We start from the raw sequence: 23,136 nt of genomic DNA on the forward strand, positions 1-23,136 counted from the left end.
AATGGGCACCAACCACCACTGCCCCAAGCCTAAGTATCTTCAGGAGAACACCCTCCAGTAGCAGCCAGCTCTGCCCTTAAGAAAGTAAACTATGCTGTGATCCTTGGATGAAGGGCAGTATAGAAACATAATAAATAATAAGATCAGCAAAGAAGGATCTTAAAACTAGGATTTGCAGCAATGGCATGCACCGAAGGGCCTTCTGCATCAAATCACAGAATTGTACAGTTGTAAGGGACCCCTCATTCCTAAGCGGGTGGCGCTGTGGGTTAAACCACAGAGCCTAGGGCTTGCCGATCAGAAGGTCGGTGATTCGAATCCCCACAACAGGGTGAGGTCCCGTTGCTCGGTCTCTGCTCCTGCCAACCTAGCAGTTTGAAAGCACGTCAAAGTGCAAGTAGATAAATAGGTACCACTCCAGCAGGAAGGTAAACGGCGTTTCCGTGCGCTGCTCTGGTTCGCCAGAAGTGGCTTAGTCATGCTGGCCACATGACCTGGAAGCTGTACGCCGGCTCCCTCGGCCAATAAAGCAAGATAAGCGCCGCAACCCCAGAGTCGGTCATGACTGGACCTAATGGTCAGGGGTCCCTTTACCTTTAAGGGACCCCTCAAGGGCCAACAAGTACAACCCCTCCACACACTGTGGTGCACATTAGGGGCTATAACTGTTTAAACAGTTTGACATGAGGGCTGTAGCTCAGCAATAGAACACCAGCTTTGCATGCAGAAGGTCGCAGGTTCAATCCTCAGGATCTCTAGGTAGGACTGGGAGAGGATCCTTGTCTAAGGCCCTGAACAGTAAAGTGAGGGTTTGTATTTATAATTGTTGTTAATTTTCTGAATGCTTTGATTTTGGGTTTGTCCCTCCCCCCATCTCTTTATGCATTATTTTTCTTTTGTCATGCATCACTCTGTTCTCCATTGGCGGATAAATATTTCATAACAACAATTAATGATGTCAAATCACAATTAAAAACAACAAAACCCAGAAATGTAAAAGCAGCACTTAAAGCAGTTTTTAAATGGATACTGGGAGATATACACCATTGTTCAATCCTCTTTTTTCAAGAGCTCTGCTTGTACCATGGGTGTGTTTGAACACTGAACCTGAAGGATATATTGTTTGCTTATTTTACCCTCCTTCTAACATATTTCTCTTCTCCTATCCATTATTTTATCTTTTTTAAAATGGCCCCACCAGGAGCGACTCTTGTGGCTTATTGACCTCATGGAGGTAAGCAACTCTTAATGGGTGCTGGCTGGGGTTTGGTTCCTGTTAACAAGTCACAGGGGAAATGAGCTGGATGGGACTTGCCCAAAGTACCTGCTTTTTCCAGCCTGAGGGCTACATTCCCATCTGGGCTACCTTGTGGGGTCACGTGCCAGAGGTGGGCAAAGTAAGAGGCAAAAGGAAGTGGAGCAACAAATAAAACTTTTTACCTTTGCACAATAGTCTAGTTTCTACACACAGTCCACCTGGGCAAGCAGAAGACATCATTGGAGTTTGAGGACACCTTCCAGCCAGGCATGAACACTCTAAGGAGGGTATGATGCTGGGCCACTGAGGAGTATTTCCTGGGGAGAGGAGTTGTGGTATGGGGAAAGTCCTAAGGGCCAAATAGAGATGTTTGGAAGGCTGCAGTCAGCTCCTGATGTCCATCAAACCCTGTACCAAAATCATTTCTTTCTTTCTTTCTTTTCTTTTTTTTATATACTTTTATTTTCCTTTAAAAAAATACAAATAAATATAAACAACCAAAATTACAAAAGAAAAATTCTTAATAATAATGGAAAAAGCTAAAAAAACTACAAAAAATATTAAAGTACATGGCATAGAACATAAGCCATTATGGGAAAGAAAAAGGAAAGAAGAAAAAGGAAAGAAGGAGGAGGAGAAAAAAATGAAAAGAAAAGAAAAGAAAGGGGGGGGGAGAGAAAAAAGAGAAAAGAGAAAAGAAGAGGAAGATGAGTGTTATGTACTGAGTTGAATAGGATCCAAACTGCAGCAGTCTGATTGGTCCTAGAACAATAGGCTCCAAAAGGCAGCAGTCTGATTGGTCCTAGAACAATAGGCTCCAAAAGGCAGCAGTCTGATTGGTCCTAGAACAATAGGATTCAGAATGCAGCAGTCTGATTGGTCCTAGAACAATGCAGCAGTATGATTGGTTAGCAGGAACCACCCAATCATGCTCCAGATAGAAGTGAATCCACAACCTGATTGGCTTACAGTAGAATTCCGGAATTAGCCAATCATGTGCAGCCCATTGTGTAAATAATGTATATAAAGCAGATACTTTGAGGGGACTTTCATTCATTCCTCCTCACCACTATGAGCTGAATAAAGAGCATGAAATCACTTTGCGACTCTGAGTATATTTCAATGAGCCAAAACACAAGAAGGTTCATCTATTGCACGCTTCTGTCAAGGTCACAACAGATCATTATTCTTATCAATTCTCTCTATCTGCAATCCATAGAATCCCTCATCTTGGTATCAGAGAGCATTTCCCTATGTAGTATCATTCTAAACGTAACCGGGTCTTTCTTGATGAACCTTTATCCCCTAGATAATTATTTAAACATTCCCAAAATCATTTCAATCAGTGGTTCCCAAACTCTTTTGGGCCACCATCCCCTTATGTCAAGGGCATTCCCCAGACAAAGGAGTGCACCCAGCAGATATTGTCAAAGATCACTTATACAGCCACTTCTACAGCTCTGGATAGCTACACACCAATCTTGCAGCTGGGCCGCTGTTCCCAGGTCCACACTCTATGGAGCAGCTGTAGCAACTGGGGACCAGTCTTCCTCCACCTGTTTATGTAAAGGCACATAGTCGGAGAATGCGCCTGTGTGGCAACTTCCTCTGCTCATCCCTTTTCAATCCCCTCCTGGTTCAATTGCCTCACCTGCCTCTTCTTCTCACCCATCCTGTGCTCTACCCAGGGCCGTCTTAAGCATATTCAGAGCTGTGGTGCAAAGATCCCTCTGGCGCCCCACCCCCCCGTTTCCCAGAGTTGTCATCCTTTTCCCAAACCTCTGCGGGGATCACTCTCCTCCCGTGGGGGCTTGGGAAAGAAGCTGCACACCCACCAGCCATATTGTTGGCGGGGTGCAGCTTCCATCCTAAGCCTCTGCGGGACTTGGGAGGCAAATTGCACGCCCACCAGCCATATGGTTGACAGGGCGCAGCTGGCGGGTATGCAGGGAGGAATGGGGAGGCTGCCGGCAAAGCTGCACGGCTCCCCCACTCGCTGAGGCACCCCTGAGAGGCCAGCGCCCTGGCGCAATGTACCAGTGAACCCACTGGGAAAGAGCGCTCTGTCTCTACCTTTCAGCTCTGAAAGCTTCCCCTGCCTTCAGCTCTTGCCTCCTGGCTGGCACAGGTCTCCACAAATCACTGCCCCCCTCTTCTGACCCAGACTCCAGCCACCCTTCCCTTGGTGCACACTTGTCAGCATCTGCCCAGTTCCATAAACTCATCCCCAGTGCCCCCTACCCTGTAAAACGTGGTTTGCACAACCCAGTACAGAAGATAACAACACAATAACATTCAATACAGTAACAATTAACTGCACACTTATTAAAAATCCAGTTAATACTTGGTTTAATTAACTAGTTCAATAAAACTGGTGAGCTTGATCTATCGATATCAGCTTTTCTAAGTCTGTTAGCCATTTACACCTCCAGCACTCTACTGCCACCCCCTTCCCTCTTAACACTCCCTTAGGTATTCCCACTGCATTCCCACCCCCCAGGTATGCAAGTGCCCACTATGGGAACCTTTGATCTAAATGCCAAATCACATCTGCAACTCAGCAGGTAAAATATGTTCAAGAACGTTTCCATGGCATATTTTATTGTGGCGTATGGAGCAACAAATAACATTTTTATCTTCGCACAATAGGCTAGTTTGAGTGCTATCCTTCTAGTGCTATCAATCCCATTTCCTCTAAAATTGATATTTCAGTAATTGTGTGGTTTACACAGATGACGGGGGGGGGGGGGTTGAAGGAAGTGACAAACAGCATATTGATCAGTTGAAATAGGAAGCTACTTCCTTGATTCTTCCTCTCAGTGCCTGACCAATGCAAACCATCTGGCCAGGCCTGCTTTATCATCACCTCCCTGGCTAATAGCTTGCTTTTTCTTTTTGGATCACAGGCTGGTCCTCTAAGTGGGAGGTTAATTGTGTGCTGAGATAATTGGAAGTAGCTATGCCTGGTCATAGCATTGCATTTATTGCTAATTTGCTTAAAACAGAGCTGGCCTCAAAATGGGGGGCAGTGCCATAATGTTTATTTTATCTATTTTCCAGCTATGTAATGCAACACATGAGAGTGGTTGAACTATATCCACATACACATACTAGAGGCTGCCACCCCTGCATGCAAGACCACCAGTGCTGCCTACCCCAACCCCTGTTGCCAAACCCCCTTCCTCTCCATTTACACCTTGCCCAACCTTTCATACCCTCACAGCTCCTTCAACTTCACCCCCCCCACCCATATATTCTTTTTAGGAATTTAGGAAGCTGCCTCTGTTCAAATGGATCTTAGCCAGAACTTGTTGAATATAGCAGAGCATATGCAGACTGTCCAAAAGCAGTCAGTTGCAGGCAGGATGAAGCAGGACCAAGACGCTGCTACCAGTAACTTGGTTACTTATAGGTTTATTATTTACAGCAGAATCGCAAGTTACTATATACAGGATACAAACACGGATCTTAACTCTCTCACAGAACAAACTCCAATGAACTCTCAAACCACACACTGACCAACCAACTAACTAACTAACCAACCAACCAACCAACCAACCAACCAACCAACCAACCAGGAAGGTCATGAGTCATCATGCCTATGTGGAGACCTTGACCAATAGCAGAGTTGCATCCAAGGTCCCATATCTCTAGGCAAAATAACTCCCCCTGCTCAGTCTTCTTGGCCTTTGGCCAACTCCTTAATTGCTTCCGTGGGAAGCTGCATCAAACAGCACGTAGTCAAAAATCCCAATAGCCTCACTGGTCCACCTAGCTCAGAATTGCTGACAGGTGACTGTCTCAGCTCCTGCTCCAAAACACATACGCAGAGGCTCCAACTTGTAAGTGAGACAGAGGATCTTCTTCAGAGGTATACTTAGGGGTTGGCCCCCGCCAACGGCACAGGTCCAGGAGGGGTGCAAAAATCATGGCTATTCACACTGGGTTCCAGTGGCTAGGAACCTGCTTCCCCGCATGCCCACACACTCCTCAGGCCCCTAGGCTTCCACTGTTTTTATTCTCCTCCCAGCCTCCTATCCTGGGATTTCGTACCTTCCTCACCTCTTACACTGGGTTCTTCTCCAGTCTTCCAACACCTCCCTGTGTGTACTGTCCCCTCAGTAACCCAGAGTAGAGGATGCCAAAAAAGAAGAAGAAAAAGCAAAGTAAGGAAAGAAGAAGATGCAGGAAGATAAAAATACTAAAAGAATGAAAAAAGAAAAGGAAGGAAAAGAGAGAGAGAAATAAAAAGGGATTCCAATTCTCCATCTGTCAGTTTTATATACAGTACAGTGGTACCTCGGGTTACAGACACTTCAGGTTACAGACTCCGCTAACCCTCAGCCTACAGTTTGGTCTGTAATTGATCCACTTGGATGTAGAGTTCCATTCCAGACAGCCCCAAGCAGAAGAATGGCATTTTAAGGAAATCCCCCAATGTTAATTGAACCAACAGGAGGTGTATACCTCATCTTTTCTGGTCCTTTTCCTCCTCAACAACACATCACCTTCAATAATTTTCTGACTGACGGCCCTACCAGTCCCTTGACTGCCAGAGAGACAAACTAGCTATTTAATGTTTGCTTTTTTAAAAAAAAAAAAGTTCTAATCTCCCATTTCCCTTGATTCATTTTCAGCATTATTTTGACATTTGATAATGGCATTTGGGCTATAATTAGATTTAAAAGCTGGAGGGGGGACCTGTATACACCTGAGAAGGAACTGATTTGGTGACAGGGAAATAATTATGTAAAAATAGTGTTTGTGTGTGCAAGAGAGGGGGAGAGTGGCATTTTTTAAATTTAAAGATTTTCTTGGGTTACAAAAGTACACACATCATCTCTAATTTCAGATCACAGAGTCCTTTCCACAGATCAGCTCTATTTAATGTGAGATGTCAAATATAGTATAAAGTTGGGGGAGAAGAGAGGTGAGGAAAGAGAGCAGGGAGGCAGAGAATGAGGGTAGTAAACTTTCATACTTTTGCATAGTGTGTGCAATGTTTTTGTGCCGGCATCATGTGGGTAGGTTTCTATTCATTCATTAATTTCCATTGGCTCTGAAGGAGATTGGGGGGCAGGGCATGGCTGTGTGCCTATAACTGACTGCAGAGAGTTTTGTTTGTTGTTCCATGTGTTCTGTAAACCTTGGGTCACCAACATGAGGCCTGCAAGTACCGTATTCTTCGCTCTATAAGACGCACCAGACCATAAGACGCGCCTAGTTTTTGGAGGAGGAAAACAAGAAAAAAAATATTCTGAATCTCAGAAGCCAGAACAACAAGAGATGCTGTGCAGCGAAAGCAGCGATTCCTCTTGCTGTTCTGGCTTCTGGGATTGCTACGCAGCCTGCATTCACTCCATAAGCCACACACACATTTCCCCTTACTTTTAAGGAGGGAAAAAGTGAGTCTTAGAGAGCAAAAAATATGGTACATATGACTCCTGCAGGATCCCATTCCCCCCTGCTGAAATTAGGCCTGGAAGTATTTTTTGACCAGTAGATGGATTTCTTTCAATTCTAACAGTGGTACAAATTTCAGGGTAGTTACAGCCAGAGGTGCAGTGGTCCAGGGTCACTAGAGGGAGGGGCAAACACCCATTACTATTTCTGCAGCAGGGTCTCTGCCTCCAGCATCTTAGAACCACACAATCAGCATGAAAGGATAGTGTTAAGTTGTGGGCGAACATAGCAGACGACACAGTGATTTCTCCAGAGCAGCTCTTTATTTGTAAGCTGTACAGAACTGAACAGCAAACAGCTCAGCCGGCCTGCTTTTATAGGCAGCCAGCTGTCAACATTGTAGCAACAACAACCCAGGGTTTCCCGCCTAAAATAACTGACGTGGACCTGAGTGAAAACTACCTACAGTATCCCCCTGCTGGCCCAGGGTGAGAACTTCAGTACATAACAGATAGCTTTTAAGGCACTGAGAAAAAGTCTTCTTAACCTTTGTTCTGATTGGAACTGACTGATAAGGGTGAAATGAGCCACCGTCAACCACTGAAGCTGCTAGGGTCAGTCTGGAGAAGAAGACATGTAGTAAGAACACCAAGGAATCAGAGAACTGTAGAGTTGGGAGGGTCAACACATGGTCCCCCATCCAATTTGAAATGATAAAGCTTTGCAAATGTGCTAGTAGTTTTAGTCTTGCATCACTGAGGCAGAGGAGTTATTCTATATGTTCCAAAGCCAATCATTTAGAAACACTGAAAATAGAAGTGGCTTCATTTTCAAGAGAACTGTGTGCAATTTCTTCTATGCACAATGGAACTTCAAGGGAAACATAACTTAAGTCACCCCAAAAGAAGATATTGGAGCATGCCAAGCAATTTGCCCATGTACGCACAAAAAAATATTAGAGCCAGCACATGGAAATCTGTATTGGTCATTGTGATGCATGCCTAATGATTATATACCGGTAATCCTATAAGTAGGTGTAGTTATGACTTTGATGAAGGGACTTTGCACTTCAGAATTAGCCACTACACTACTAGTTACACCAGAGGAGAGGAAGAGTGCCTACAGAAGTTTTTCTGGTTTGCAAATGTATCACAGCCCCCCCCCCCCCAAAGGATGGCAAGACATGCTGCATGCAACCCAGAGAACCTTGTTTAAAAGAGAGGTGTATGATTTATTTATCTCCTGGTATGCCCCACAGAGGACCTTAAGGTCCATGAATAAGCATAGTTTAGAGGTCCCGGGCCCTAAGGAAGTCAGACTATCCTCCGCCAGGGCCAGGGCCTTTTCAGTGATGGCTCCAACCTAATGGAATGCTCTGTTCCGTGAGACTAGGGCCCTGCAGGATTCAACCTCCTTCTGTCGGGCCTGTAAGTCAGAGCTATTCCACCAGGCCTTTAATTTGAATTCAGCCTGATCTTTTATTTCCCTTCTCTTCCCTCCCCCTCCCCTTTTATGAAGATCACCCGCTCTGAGACCCCACAGCTAATTCTCCCCTGGCCTCCTCGCTGGCCCAAGTAGGACCATTTCAGCCAGCTAGCCCTGGGGATTATCTAGTGCTTATTAGATGGATTTCCCCTAAATTGATTTCTGAACTTTGAATTTTATTGTTATTCATGTTTTTATACTGTATTTTATGCTGCTTTTACAATTAAGTGTTTTAAATTTGTTGTTAGCTGCCCTGAGCCCTGTTTGTGAACCAAGAAGGGCAGGGTATAAATAAAAAAATATTATTTTATTATTATTATATTTATTTATTTATTTATTACAAAATAAAAATAGGACCTTTATCTTCCTCCTTTGTGGCTAGAATACGTCAGACCTGGAAGGGAGCAGAAACGGAAGTCAAAGCAACATCAATGCCCTGCCTGACATCTCACTGGTAAGGCATGTTCTCATCCAACCCACCACCTACCATCCACAACCTTTACTTGCCCACAGTAATGCTGCCTCTCTATCAGGACCAGGACACATATCCAGGGTGCCACGCAATATGCAGCAAACATGCACTTTCTTGGCGTGAAGATATTAATCTAATTGGCAGCTGATTTTCATGATCACACCTTATGCCAGGCTTCCTAATTGGCCACCATCTGGCATATATCCTACTGTTCTATTGCTCTACAATACATTTGTCTTGAAATGTGAACAGCTTGAGTCTTTTTCGCTGGAAAAGCTTGATTTTGAGCAATTAGCAGACGATACTAATCCCTATGGAATGGGGTAGGGGGTGAGTGGGGCAGAGCCTTACTTTGATTATGTCTGCAGCTCAGCTTCCATAACTATGGCCCAGCAATCCTAACTCCCCCGGGGTCATAGTCATACATTTATTTTTTATTTTTTTTATCATTCCAAGATTCCCTGGAGTTCTTTCTGCCCATCTCTCTTTGCATAAGGTGACCTGAAAAATTACAGGTATGGTATATCTTGGTTAGGGATGAAGGGAAAGCTCAAATCAGTACACATCTGAAGCTAAATCTGTGAAATTCACACTTACGCGAACTGAAACGTAACCATCCTTCAAAAATTACACTTTTCTGAATTGTGTGATGCAGTTCTCCAAAAACAATGTGTACAAAAATGTAGAGTCAAGTGAGCATAAAAACACACATCTTAGTGAAAGTAAAATATAAGAAAGCGTTATATTAGGGGGAATTGCTTGCAAAAATGTGAACACAAGTCAAAAATGCAAACAAAATGAGTTTGTTGAGCTAAATTTGCACTGAGAGGCTGGTGTTTTTCATGGGAGATGTTTAAAAATAATAATCACAAATTGCTGCAGAAAGTGAAGAACTGAATTCTAGATTGGAAAAATGAGAAACCAAGAGGACCAAAAGTGACAGATCCTTCTACTCCTAGTCTAGGTATTTATTGCTGATACCTAGAAATGCAAGGTTTCTAGAAGTCCAACTTTAGCCCACTGAATCTTTCGTATGAGAATCGCTTAAGTGTGCACTGTAATTTTGCAACAGAGGACGATGGGAGAAAACAGGTTTACACTCCAATCACACACAGGGGTTGGGGGAGAGATGAATCTACCTCCCATTAGCTGCTCTGCCCACCACTCCACCAGCTCCATTGGTTACCAGCCAGGGGTACCAACTTGAATAAAATATTTCAGGGGCCCAGGTAAGTCCCACCCCACATAACTGATCACATGAATGTGGTGCACACACCCCATTTGAATGCCCAGAAACTGGGGGGGGGGGCTGGCCCCCTCAAACATTTTATTGGGGGGGGTGAAGCCCCCACAGCCCCTAGGAGTTGGCTCCTATGTTACTAGCTGCCACTGATGCTGAGTATTTATTAAAGTGGACATTGGGTAAATGTAGGAATGGCACAGGCCTAATATTGCATGGATGCCCCACTTGTGATTTGCAACTAAAATAAGAACCACTGGTTGTATCCAATTCAGTTCATTGAAATGATTGAATCTCAGTTTGGCCCCATCTGCACTTAGAGCCACTTTAAATAGTCACGGCTGGAAACTGCAGTTTCTTAAGGGAACTGAGAGTTTGTAGGCTACCTCCTTTCCCACTCCTAGAGTGGTTGAAGAAGAAGAGGAGGAGGAGGAGGAGGAGGAGGAGGAGGAGACGTTTGGATTTGATATCCCGCTTTATCACTCCCCTTAAGGAGTCTCAAAGTGGCTAACAATCTTCTTTCCCTTCCTCCCCCACAATAAACACCCTGTGAAGTGAGTGGGGCTGAGAGACTTCAAGGAAGTGTGAGTAGCCCAAGGTCACCCAGCAGCTGCATGGGGAGAATCAATCACTCTTCCCAGGGAACTCTGAGAACTGTAGCTATGCAAAGGGAGTAGAGGTCTCCTAACAGCTCTCAGCGCCGTTAACAAACTACTGTTCTCAGGATTCTTCGGGGGAAGCCATGCCTGTTTAGAGTGGCTTGATACTGCTTTCAATATATAGTGTGGTGTCCATCAATTTCAGTGAATCTACTGAGTAGGGTTGCAACCCAAGCACAAAACATAGCAGCAAGGCATATATATGCTTAAAAAGCTATAAATAAAAATATTGACATAAATTGCACTAATCAGGGTGCTAAAAAGAAATCTGCCATGAGTGGCCAAGGAATCCTGGAGCAAACATGAGTTTTTAAACCATGGCAGAAGCACCCAAAAGTTGGTGCCTGACTCATCTCCAAGGTGAGTAGGTGCCACCACAGATGAGTCTCCTTCCTATACCATCATAAGGTGAACTTCTACAAGCCATGCAGTTAACAATGCCCTTCTATTCGTGGTTCAGCCCTCAACATTTGAGATGAAGTTTATTATATTCACTTCTGTTCTGGGTGGATACTTCTCATTGCCGTAGCATCCATCTCCTCTCCACTGAGATATTATAATTTCAAGGTACACCTGGAAGTGGACTGCTTTCCTTTGTCCTTGTCCATTTGGACTCCTCAGATAGAAACTCACTCAGGCAGAGCAAGGCAGTGGAATGGAATAATTCAAGGCTCGTTCTGCAACACCAGACACAATCCCTGCCATGATCTGCCTGGGACAGAGGATACGATACGATACAATAATTTTTATTGTCATTGTCCCATACAGAACAACGAAATTAAGGTGGAGGTGGATTATGCTGTTGACATTGCAGCATTCACCTGATATTTATTTATTCACTTCCATTTATGGATCAATTCCCATGAAATATCTTAAAGTGATTTCACAACAAAAACAACAGCAGTGAATATATATATACATATAGAAGATCATATATTAAAACAATGATAGTATGCTTTTAAAAATTCACAAAAAATATTTTTATAAAAAAGTTAAATTAAAAAATTAAACACAGCCAGTTTTACTTTTACTTTAAAGAAAATTTTATGAAAATTATATACATATGGTATTTAATGCCAAATAAATTGGCAAAGATATATAAGACTGTTGCAGATAAATGCTGGAAGTGTAAACATAAGGAAGGGGTATTGTTTCATATATGGTGAACGTGTGTAAAGACTTTTGGGAAATGATACATAATGAGATGAAAAATATATTTAAACTGGCTATTCCTCAAAAGTCTGAGGCTTTTCTCCAAGGGATAATTGGGTCAGAGGTCCCAAAGAAGATGGTTAAATTATTTATGTATGCAACAACAACAGCACAGAATCTTATATGCACAGAACTGGAAAGAGAAAAGTCCAGTGAAAGAAGACTGCCTCCTAAAATAAATGGAGTATGCAGAACTGGCAAAGTTAATGGTGAAAATAAGAGATCAACACAAATGGGAAGCCTTTTTATTATTAATATTATTTGAGAAATATAAGCAAATGAAATTGTGGACAGGATTTGAAATTTGAGTACTGGGAAGTGACAATATATGAAATAGACTATTACATAATACAGGAACAAGTATTAGGTGAAGTGTGTGATATTATGCAGTATACAAAAGGGATGGGTATTGTCAAAGCCAACCGAGGTCCCAGCTCACAAGAGACCAAAATCCAGTCCAAGTTATATACAAAAGGTTTTATTGAAGAACATTGTTGTCGTTACATCCAAGCTCCGTGGCTCAGCATCTGTTACCCTTAGACGTTAGAAGTCCCCTCTGAGTCAGTCCCGCCCCTGCACCAGCTTAAGAGGCTTGTACTGCTCCACCTTTTCCTCTCCTTCCTTTTCCGCAGGGTCTTCCTGCCCCCCTGTGCTCCCTCCCTCCGGGACTCCCCCGAGGCTGAGTCTTCTGACGCCTGCTCCCCCCTCCTTCGTGCTTTGGGACCAGGCTCCTCCTCAGGGCTCTCCTCATTTCCGCGCGCCTCCACATTTGAACTTGGCGCGCGTACGTTGCCTCTGACCTTCCTTTCGACCGTTACGCTACTCTCGGTACTACACTCCTCCCCTTCCGGCAGGACGTTCTGCTCCGAACTCCTTCCCCTCTCTGCTTCCTGTTCTGCTCTTTCTGACACACTGGCAACTCCACCCCCTTCACTCCGTTCCGACGGAGAGGCCGGTCCCGATCTCCAACCCCCACTGGGGATTCCCTCTTCGTTCCCCTGCTTCTGACTGCTTCCCTCTCTACTGCCCCTTGGCCTGACCAGGGGGGCTCCCTTTTGGGAATCCTCGGATTCACTTGACGGACTCACTGACAACCTCGGGTCGTCGTCGTCCTCTTCCTCGTCGCCCTGGGACCCCTCCCCCTCGCTCTCTGTCCCTGAAACCCTGACAGGTATAAAAACAGAATGGAAAGGAACGTAGGAAGTCATATGTGTAAGAAAACACATATGGAAACACATAAGGAAACACATAAGAAAAATGTGTAACAAATTTGAAGTTTAAATTAATTGGTTAATTTATGAAAAATTAATCAAAATCTTAATTTAAAAATCACGAACACTTTCATGGTTAAAAACAGTTTCAAACTCAGTACAGATACGAGCTGGGATGAAAATCTCCACTTAGAAAGGTTCATTGGGAAACAGAGATCTTCAACAGGTACCAAAAACACAATAGAGACATTGCCTCTCCACTGTGCCACCGCTCTAACAGGTCCAATTCCAACCACTATGACATGGACCTCCTGATGAGATGGTATCTGCAGGAGGGCATTCCTTGGATATATAAGTTATGAAACTACCTTTTAGATACCTTGGTCCAAAGCTATTCACCAGGATCAGCACCATCAGTAGGAGCAAGTTGGGGGGTGTTCCCCAAAGTAGGAGCCAGGAAAATGTTTTTTGTTTTGGAGGGTATTCCACATTTGGGGTGCCACAATACAATAGACCCTGATTCTGTTTGGTGTCTTCCCCAAGCAAACACTGCATAACATCTACTTTTGAGGAATGACACACTTGCCCAACTTTCCAAGTTTTGGAGAGTGGGCCTCTGAGAGCTAGAAACCTACAGCAGGGCCTTGTTAGATCATCTCAATGTATAGGGCAGATTTCTACAGGAAACACAGCCTAGTCTAGTGTATGTACTTCAAATAGCAGAAGATGATAAGGCATAGGGCATAGCTCAATAGAAGAGGCCCTGCAGGCAGTATCTTGATCTCTCAATCAGTCTCCTATTTTAACAGTGGTGTTGTTTTAATGGGATTGTGGGGGGTTTGCCTATTTTAATCATGGGTGCTTCATATTTTAATGTTTCTGTCACTGGTTTTCCTCCATCATTGGCTTAGAAGCCTCTTTGGGTGAATAAATTTGGTACATGATGATAACAGATGGACCAGTGGTCTGAAAAGACAGTTGCACTTGTTCATCAGAAGTTTGATAGTGGCTGTTTATCAGAGGCAGGTATGGTACCACCATTGTTTACCACCATCTTAAAAAGGGTTGTTGTTGTTTTGTCTCTGTGGTCTAATCAGGATGATGTTTCCTCCTTCCCTGAGGAGCCTCCGGCCTTCAAACCTCCTCCTCCTCCCTCTCAAATGACAGAAGACCCCTCTGCTCCCCAGGACAGGACCTCAGCAAACAACACCCTCAAGCGACCCTCTTCAGAATCTTCCCAGTCAGGCCTGTTCTTTGTTGCACCCCGGAACCCCACACCCCCATCCAGCCTCTCTGAGAAGGATACAGGCAGCATTGCCTCCTCCTCCACAGAGGACTCCACCTCCAGCGCCATCTATGCTTCTGTCTCTCCTGCCACCCATTCCTCCCGGAGGCCCCTGGATGCCCACTTGTTGCTGGTCAACCAACACCTGATTGGGCCCTTCCCTCGGGTCCAGTCACCAACACGGCTGAAGAACCCTTCTCCTGAGAGAGCAACACAAATCGGCACCCTTCTAAACCCCAGTGCACCATCCCCTCCTCCTCCACCACCTCCATCCCATCCTGCTCCTCCGCCTCCCAGCGAGAAGGGAGGTGGGGAAGCTGGAACTGCACAGCACTTTATCATGGTGGAAGTTCATCAGCCCAACAGCGAACCAGATGTGAATGAAGTGAGGTCTTTGCCCCAGGCCAGAGGTGAGGATTTCTTCTCTTAGCAGACTGGTTAATGATGGGCATGTTCTGCTCTTTAATGTGTTTATAACCTGCTTTTTGCCAGGCATTTGAGGAGGGCCTCAAACACCAGTTAAAACATAGGTGGGGTACCATTTGCAGTCCAAGTGCCACATTTCCTTCCTGGCGGAGAAAAGGGGGTGCGGGGAGCACACCGCCCCTGGCACCACCGGGGAGGGGAGTACCATCGTGGCTGCCCCCTGGGCATGCACCATCAGTGGGCACCATGCCCCCGCAGGTGGCATGCCATGCTCCCAGGACGCACGCCAGGCCCCCTTGGGTAGCGTGCCATGCCCCTGGGGCACACGCCACACCCCCAGGATGCACACCAGCAACGGCCCTGCCTGCTCCCCGGTGCTGGAGCATGCAGCTTCACCACTGTCCTGGCCACCTACCTTCCAGGGGCTGCATGCCAAGGGTGAGCAGGGACCACAGGCAAAACTGGGCAAAACAAGGGGTGTAACTTTTACCTGTTTTCCTCATAACAATCCTGTTAGGTAGGTTAGGCGGAGAGCTTGTAATTGTCTCACGGTGATAGCTCAGTGGGTAAAGCATAATAATATCAGGGTTGTGCGTTTGAGCTTCACGTTGAACTAAAGGAGTTGGACTACAGGACCCTCACGGTCCCTTCCAGCTCTACAATTTATGATTCTATTATTTCATGTGAACTTTACAAGGAAGCTGGGATTTGAACCTGATTATCTGAGTGTGTTACAGTGTGCGTTGGGTAGGCAGGCAGGGCAGGGGCAACACAGAGCTCACACCATGACCCTTGGTATCAAGACTGGAATGCTAAAAGCAGGTAACCTCTTGAAATTTCTGGATGGCACAAAACACCACAACTTGATTTTTGTGTGTTTGATTGTGGATGGGGTATCACACACCCATGTAAAATCAAACAATTAAATACACTTAATGGAAACTAATTAGCTTCAATATGGACCAGAGCAGCAGAAACATGAAGGGGGGGGATATTGGGGTGACAAAACTCCCCACTGAAGAGGGCCACCTTCCCTTGGTAGCTAAGAGCCAATGTGCCCTTCTGAAAACTCTGCATATTCAAAGGGAAGGGCCGCAATCCAGTGGTAGAGCATATTTGTTTTGCATGCAGACGGTCCCTGCATCTCCTGTCATCTCCCAAGAGGGGCTGGAAAAGACTTCTGACTAAAATCATGGAGAGTTGCTGCCATATACTAAGCTAGACAATACTAAGCTAGATAGAACCAATGTCCTGACTCAGTTACATGCCCTCCAAGTGTCCCTGTTTTCCAGGGATAGGCCCAGAATGACAAAAGCTTCTCTGTGTCTCTCCATAGCTGCTTCTGCCACTGAGAGCCAGTGTGGTGTAGTGGTTAAGAGTGGTGGACTCGTAATCTGGTGAACCAGGTTCGCTTCCCTCCTCCTCCACATGCAGCTGCTGGGTGACCTTGGGCCAGTCACACTTCCTTGAAGTCTCTCAGCCCCACTCACCTCACAGAGTGTTTGTTGTGGGGGAGGAAGGGAAAGGAGAATGTTAGCCGCTTTGAGACTCCTTAAAGGGAGTGAAAGGCGGGATATCAAATCCAAACTCTTCTTCTTCTTCTTCCTCCCTTGGGCAGCTCATAACAGCTGTTAGAGAACAGAGAAGGAGAGGCTGCCACAGCCCCATGTGACAAACCACTTCTGAGGGGCAGACAGAGGGCAGGAAGAAAGGGGGAACAGAGTGGAGTGCAGAGTCTTGATTTTTTTTTAAATTAAAAAAGTACTTTGTGTGTGTGTGCATCTAATCTTGCCCCTTCCTAAACTTTATTTATTGGTGTGTGTTTTCCTTTTTGTAAAGCTACCAAAGAATAAAATGAAATCAGGATTAAGGGTTTTTCTCAGGATGATGGAGGTTTTGTGAGCTGTGTCCCATTGGTTTAGTGGTGGCGGCACTCACCCTTATCCTGATAGGAAATGATTGGGGGGGGGATGAAGGTTAAGGAGGGTCAGGGGGGGGGAGTGAGAAATGCCCCTATTTTCATTTGAGGAATGCTGGAGGGTATGCAGTTGTAATGCTACATAATATTCCTAACTTGAAGGCTCTGCCCAGTCTCCTCTTAACCAGAGATCAGCACCACTACTTGTAAGGGAAAATCCACTAATTAGTATAGGACTCTAATAATGAGGACTCCAGAGCTAAACTTCTCAGATAAAATCTCCAGTCTCCCCCGCCTCCCCATTGAATCTTGCAAGTACATTTATAGCTGCAACTTTGCTTCCCTCTTGTGATACTCTTTGCTAAACTACATGCATTTGTTCCTTCTTTTTATAGATTTTGTCCTTTCCTGTTAGGACTGTTGTTATTCCTCTATTTTATTCTGTTCTAACATCACAGGAAGGGACGCAGGTGGCGCTGTGGGTTAAAGCCTCAGCGCCTAGGACTTGCCGATCGAAAGGTCGGCGGTTCGAATCCCTGCGGCAGGGTGCGCTCCCGCTGCTCGGTCCCAGCGCCTGCCAACCTAGCAGTTCGAAAGCACCTCCGGGTGCAAGTAGATAAATAGGGACCACTTACCAGCGGGAAGGTAAACGGCGTTTCCGTGTGCGGCTCTGGCTCGCCAGATGCAGCTTTGTCACGCTGGCCACGTGACCCGGAAGTGTCTCCGGACAGCGCTGGCCCCTGGCCTCTTGAGTGAGATGGGCGCACAACCCCAGAGTCTGTCAAGACTGGCCCGTACGGGCAGGGGTACCTTTACCTTTACCTAACATCACAGGAAACAGGAGGGGGCTCAAGATCTGTAGGGCATTTTAAAGCGACAGAGACCATAGTTCACTGATTCATTTTCATTTATTCATTTAGCAATATATTAAATCATCAAACCTTCTAAGCAGGTTACATGAAATGTACATTAAAGTTACCTATAAAATCAGAAGTTAACAATAAGTTAGCCAAAAAGAAAATATTCAAAATAAAATCAGCAGTTTTAAAATTAATGTTAAAACACACGTTAGGTTTACATGTCTGGGCAGGTTTGCTTAAACAACAACATCCAAAAAGCTTTTAGCAGATGCTGAAAACGGGCATGCCTAGTGGCAATGGATAGGGAGTTCCAAAGTGGAGGTGCCACTGGAGTGAAGAACTGATTCCTTGCAAGTGTGGAATGGACATTAGATGATACTTGTGACGGTGCTAGTTCTGCAGACTGAAGAAGTCCAGTGGGCACTGGTGGAGGAAGAGGAGTGTGGGGGGAGTGCACCGCCCCCAGCAGCACAATCATGGGGGTGGGTGCCATCGTGGCCACCCCACACCCCCAGGATGCATGCCAGCCCCAGCCCCGCCTGCTCCCCCCCCCCCCAGTGCCGGAGCATGAAGCTCCACCACTGCCAGTAGGCATAAATATGGGGTAAGGCGATCCAGCAAGTAAACTGGTCCCAAACTGTTAAGGGTTTTCTAGAGTACATGCCATGGTACAGCCCCCACCTGCAGTCCAATCCAGAAGTAAGAGCAGCAAGATGTAAACTTGCCACCCATCAGCTGGTGAGTGGAGGAAGAAATAGTGTCCAAAAAGAGTGGCACCCACAACAATCAAAAGGTGCCCATAAGGCTTTAAAAGGTTGTCAGATCTTGCTATAGACCTCAGAGCTTATCCAGTGCTGTGTTTAATGTGTTTGGGCTATCCAGGCCGCTCCAGACTGGTGCTTGATTGCGGGCACAGTGTGCAGCAGCATACCTTTGACACAATGATAGTGTCTTAGTGGCAGGCTTATTCCACTTCAGTTTGTTCCATGATTCATCCCCAGTGCTGTCCAGAAGGGAACTGTAGCACAGTAAACATGGGACAGACAAGAATAAACCAGAACATTTGTGCCATAACATGGTAAAGGCTTTCAGCAGCAAATTAGGGGTTGCGTGACCACACCAGAACATTTGCCCAATGGCTGCCCACAACAAATCCTAGAAACAGTACATTGCCCCTCATGGAACAACAGTTCCCACTACACTTATCAAACTCCCAGTGTTCTTTGGGGGGAGCAATGTGCTATAAATGTGCTTCCAATATTTTGTGTGGCCTAATTAGATCGGGGCTCCTTCCAAATTCCACCTCCGACAGTCAGCCTGATTCCTCTCCTCTGGCACTTTCTTAACAGCCTTTCTCCCATTGTCGTCTGCCGCAGCCTCAACACTCTCTCAGCTTTCAGACAGTGGGCAGACCCTCAGTGAGGACAGCGGTGTGGACATCGGGGACACAGAGCTCAGCGCCAAAGACAGGAGCCGGCCGCAGGGTCCCATAAAAAGCAAGAGCCCGCAGGAAGCACCACTGAAGGCTGACGGGCCCTTAGAGGCAGGCCCCAAACCGGTAAGACATCACTGGGTACCAGCCATGGGAAACAAAAGCAACATGTGGGGGAGGTCAGTCCTGAGCCACTTTCAAAGGACCAGGTGAAGGGTTGGTATCCAATAGCAGAGTTGTATCCAAGGTCCCATATCTCTAGGCAGAAAAACTCCCCCTGCTCAGTTTTCTGAGCCTTTGGCCAGCTCCTTAATTGCTTCTGTGGGAAGCTGCATCAAACAGCACGTAGTCAAAAATCCCAACAGCCTCACTGGTCCACCTAGCTCAGAATTGCTGACAGGTGGCTGTCTCAGCTCGTGCTCCAAAACACATAAGCAGAGGCTCTAACTTGTAAGTGAGACAGAGGTTCTTCTTCAGAGGTATACTTAGGGGTTGGCCCCCGCCAACGGCACAGGTCCAGGAGGGCTGCAAAAATCATGGCTATTCACACTGGGTTCCAGTGGCTAGGAACCTGTTTCCCCGCATGCCCACACACTCCTCAGGCCCCTAGGCTTCCACTGTTTTTATTCTTCTCCCAGCCTCCTATCCTGGGATTTTGTACCTTCCTCACCTCTTACACTGGGTTCTTCCCCAGTCTTCCAACACCTTCCTGTGTGTACTGTCCCCTCAGTAACCCAGAGTTGTTGTTGTTTAGTCGTTTAGTCATGTCCGACTCTTCGTGACCCCATGGACCAGAGCACGCCAGGCACTCCTGTCTTCCACTGCCTCCCGCAGTTTGGTCAAACTCCTTGTGCCCTCCATCTTTCCCAACATCAGGGTCTTTTCCAGGGAGTCTTCTCTTCTCTTGAGGTGGCCAAAGTATTGGAGTCTCAGCTTCACGATCTGTCCTTCCAGTGAGCACTCAGGGCTGATTTCCTTAAGAATGGAGAGGTTTGATCTTCTTGCAGTCCATGGGACTCTTAAGAGTCTCCTCCAGCACCATAATTCAAAAGCATCAATTCTTCAGCAATCAGCACTATATGGTGGTGTTTAATTATCTATCCTGGCTTTTCTTTTATGGAAGTTGGGGTTACATATATGCCCCTGTCCTTGTTCTTAATTTAGATATCACTTCCCAAGAGGCATCCCAACGTAACCAACAATATAATGCAAACGTTGATAAAACAGTTGCATATATAAAAGTAGCTGAAGCAATGCCAATTGAAGACTATTCCACGAGAGGGCAGCATAGCTCATGCTTTCTAAAAGGAGAAATGCTTTAGTTTCAAGGGTCAGCAAACTTTTTCAGCAGGGACCCTCAGACCTCGTGGGGGGGCCAGACTATATTTTGGGGGAAAAAATGAACGAATTCCTATGCCCCACAATTAACCCAGAGATGCATTTTAAATAAAAGCACACATTCTACTCATGTAAAAACACGCTGATTCCTGGACCGTCTGCGGGCCAGATTTAGAAGGTGATTGGGCCAGATATGGGCCTTAGTTTGCCTACCCATGATTTAGAACTTCTGAAAGTTCTAAAAGGAGAAATGCTGGAAAGTCTTGGGCTGGGAGGGAGTTCACAATTGAGTGACAGCTTCAGCTTTCACCCCAAGCTCCTCCTAATCCTGGTTGGCCCTTTGTTTCTGGAGCACCATTCAAGGTGTAGTTGGCCACAGTATTGTGTTTTAAGGTAAAGTCGTGAATCCTGAACTGGGGAAAAGGGTCTAATTTATATTCAAATAGTAAAAAGGGAGCAAAAGCTTTGCAGGAGTGGGATAGAAGAAGTAAATAATAACCCCGGGTTGTCGTGCTCTTTTTCTCCTCCACCACAGCCAGGTCTCCTGGAACCAACATCCCACCTGATTCGGGTGACAAAAAGTGCCCCTACCTTGGGCATTGCCATTGAGGGAGGAGCCAACACTCGCCAGCCGTTGCCTCGTATTGTGACCATACAGGTAAGGGAGCTGGTGCCTGGTGCTCTCAGTCACTGGTAGGTACATCTCTTTCAGGGTCCGAAATGATTGGAAATGTATCAGAGCAAGGCTGCATCCTGCGCTGAGTAGGTGAGGAGGTTCCCCAGCTGTGGATCGTGAACCACCAGCCCTTCATTCAGGAGGTCTGCGGCATGTCTATGTACTTGTGGTTGAAGATGAGAGCTGGCACACCCTATGCATTCAATGTTCATATTGACTTTAGGCTGCGTTTCTGTTTCTTACCTTGGATTTCATGGTATTACGTTTTGAATTCTGTAAGATGTAATAAAATGCAGTATACAAGAAATAAAAGAAGCACTGAAATACAATTAAAAATCATGCAGCATCTGGCATGGTGCTTTACATTTGCTAAAGAGTCAGAAAAATAACTAAGTGGTCTGCCAAGACCCTTGGCAGTTTCCAAGTTGTGCTTTCATGGCGGTTCCAACTTTTTTAGGTCCATGGGCATATTTACGTTTTTGGAGCAAATGCATCCTCTCTGGTCATTTCTCTCTCTTCCCTCACCCTGGCTCAACATCCCTGCACCAGCCACTAAACACAGAAGGAAAAACTGCTGAAACACTCCTTAAAAAGGATTGCAGACCTTCAGCATTCAACCCTACAGTACATGAATGAATCCCACTGTGTTCAATGGAATTTACAGTGGATGCTGCTCAGGTTGCAAACATGATCCATGCACGAGGCACATTCACAACCCGCAGCGTCGCATCTGCGCACGCGTGGGTTGTGATTCAGTGCTTCTGCACATGTGCAAAGCGTGATTTAGTGCTTCTGCACATGTGTGAGCACCGAAACCTGGAAATAACCTGTTCCGGTACTTCCTGGTTTGGTGTGATGCACAACCCGAAAACGGCCAACCCAAAGCATCTGTAACCCGAGGTATGACTGTATAATGAATTTGATTGACCAAAATGTTCCTGGAATTAATTGAGCAAAATACTTGTTGTTTTTTTTAAGTTCTGCATTATTGTTAATACAAGTATTTTGTTTATTTATTTTAATCTCTTTATGAACCACCCAATAACCAGAGTTCTCTGAGTAATGTGCAAAATGAAATCGAAAGTCAATGTTACGACTGCTCAGGACAGCAAAACTCACAACAATATATCAGCTCGTTCTGCCTCTTAATATCTTCTTTCTTTCTTCTGCTCCTGCTCCAGAGGGGAGGCTCTGCCCACAACTGTGGGAAGCTGAAGGTGGGCCACGTGATCCTGGAGGTGAATGGAGTGGCAATGCATGGGAAAGAGCACCGGGAAGCAGCTCGCATCATCGCCGAGGCATTTAAAGCGAAGGACAAGGACTGTGTTGATTTCCTAGTCACTGAGTTTAATGTCTCACTTTAGGGATAGGGCCCAGAAAGGTCCAAAAGCCAAATGCAAGAAAGAAACAAAGCAAGAACAAGGGTTCGAATAGACTGTCATGTGCATGTTAGCACACGTGCACTATCACAAGACCCAGATAACTCCCACCTGAAGCCCAGCAACACATGCACGCATGCCGCGCACAGAGCACATGCAGGATATATGCTTTGGGTTGTTGCACTGGTACTCAAAGCAGCTTCTCTGCTACCACTCCAAGACTGAGCCCGGCCGGGTGGTCTGTGGGAACAAAGAGCAATAGAACATAGAGGAAAAAGAAAGAGAGTCAGTCACCTCCTGATAATAGTTCTTTCCATAAACCATTCTCATCTGGTTGGTGAACTATGGCGTAGATGTCCCATCTCTGCCTATTTTGTCTCTATGTTTGAATGACTTGGCCAGTCACTTGTCTGAATACCTCACCCCACCCTCTCTAGCTCTTCCATTGCTTGCACCGTACAGTAGCATTTTGCACCTGCTTCAGAGCACCTGTGGGTTGGGTGAGGGAAGAGCCCACCTCCACTTCTCGAGCAGTCCTAGAGGAGAGAGGGGCTTCCAGGGGGCGCCATTTGTAATGCTTTGGGGTTTAACCTCTGTGACACACCTGGCGTGAGGTTCTTATACTCTGCCTTCCCACCCATTCACAGCCTGCCATGAACAATGCCTTGTAAATGGCCAGCAATGTCACTGTATTTATATATGAAAGAGCTTGTGCTTTTAATTTTTCAATAAATGAAATATGTTAGGAAATGACAACTTGTTTGATTGGTTATAACAGGGTGGGGAACCTCAGACCTAGGGGGCCAAATGCAGGCCTTCTCTATTTAGTCCTCAGTACTCTCCCCAGACAACACCCTCCTTGAGTGATTTTGCCTGGCTAGG

General features: G+C 45.8%; 1 protein-coding gene across 4 annotated transcripts in view; it reads left to right on the top strand.

Moving 5' to 3' along the window:
* The window catches only part of WHRN (whirlin), a 127,591-nt gene extending 104,584 nt beyond the window's left edge, over positions 1 to 23,007 (top strand). The window contains exons 8-13 of one of the 4 annotated variants that reach the window (XM_083721695.1): positions 1,202 to 1,234; positions 8,529 to 8,600; positions 14,038 to 14,635; positions 18,779 to 18,987; positions 20,735 to 20,857; positions 22,057 to 23,007. In XM_083721695.1, coding sequence (XP_083577821.1) covers positions 1,202 to 1,234; positions 8,529 to 8,600; positions 14,038 to 14,635; positions 18,779 to 18,987; positions 20,735 to 20,857; positions 22,057 to 22,239 — 1,218 coding nt within the window. In that variant the 3' untranslated portion in view covers positions 22,240 to 23,007. The remainder of the gene's footprint in view (positions 1 to 1,201; positions 1,235 to 8,528; positions 8,601 to 14,037; positions 14,636 to 18,778; positions 18,988 to 20,734; positions 20,858 to 22,056) is intronic. The other 3 variants (XM_083721696.1, XM_083721697.1, XM_083721698.1) reach the window with 3 other exon arrangements.
* The last annotated feature ends 129 nt before the right edge of the window (positions 23,008 to 23,136 follow it).

This window comes from Podarcis gaigeae (assembly GCF_964106915.1).
Source record: "Podarcis gaigeae genome assembly, chromosome: Z".
In the NCBI taxonomy this organism is placed as follows: domain Eukaryota; kingdom Metazoa; phylum Chordata; class Lepidosauria; order Squamata; family Lacertidae; genus Podarcis; species Podarcis gaigeae.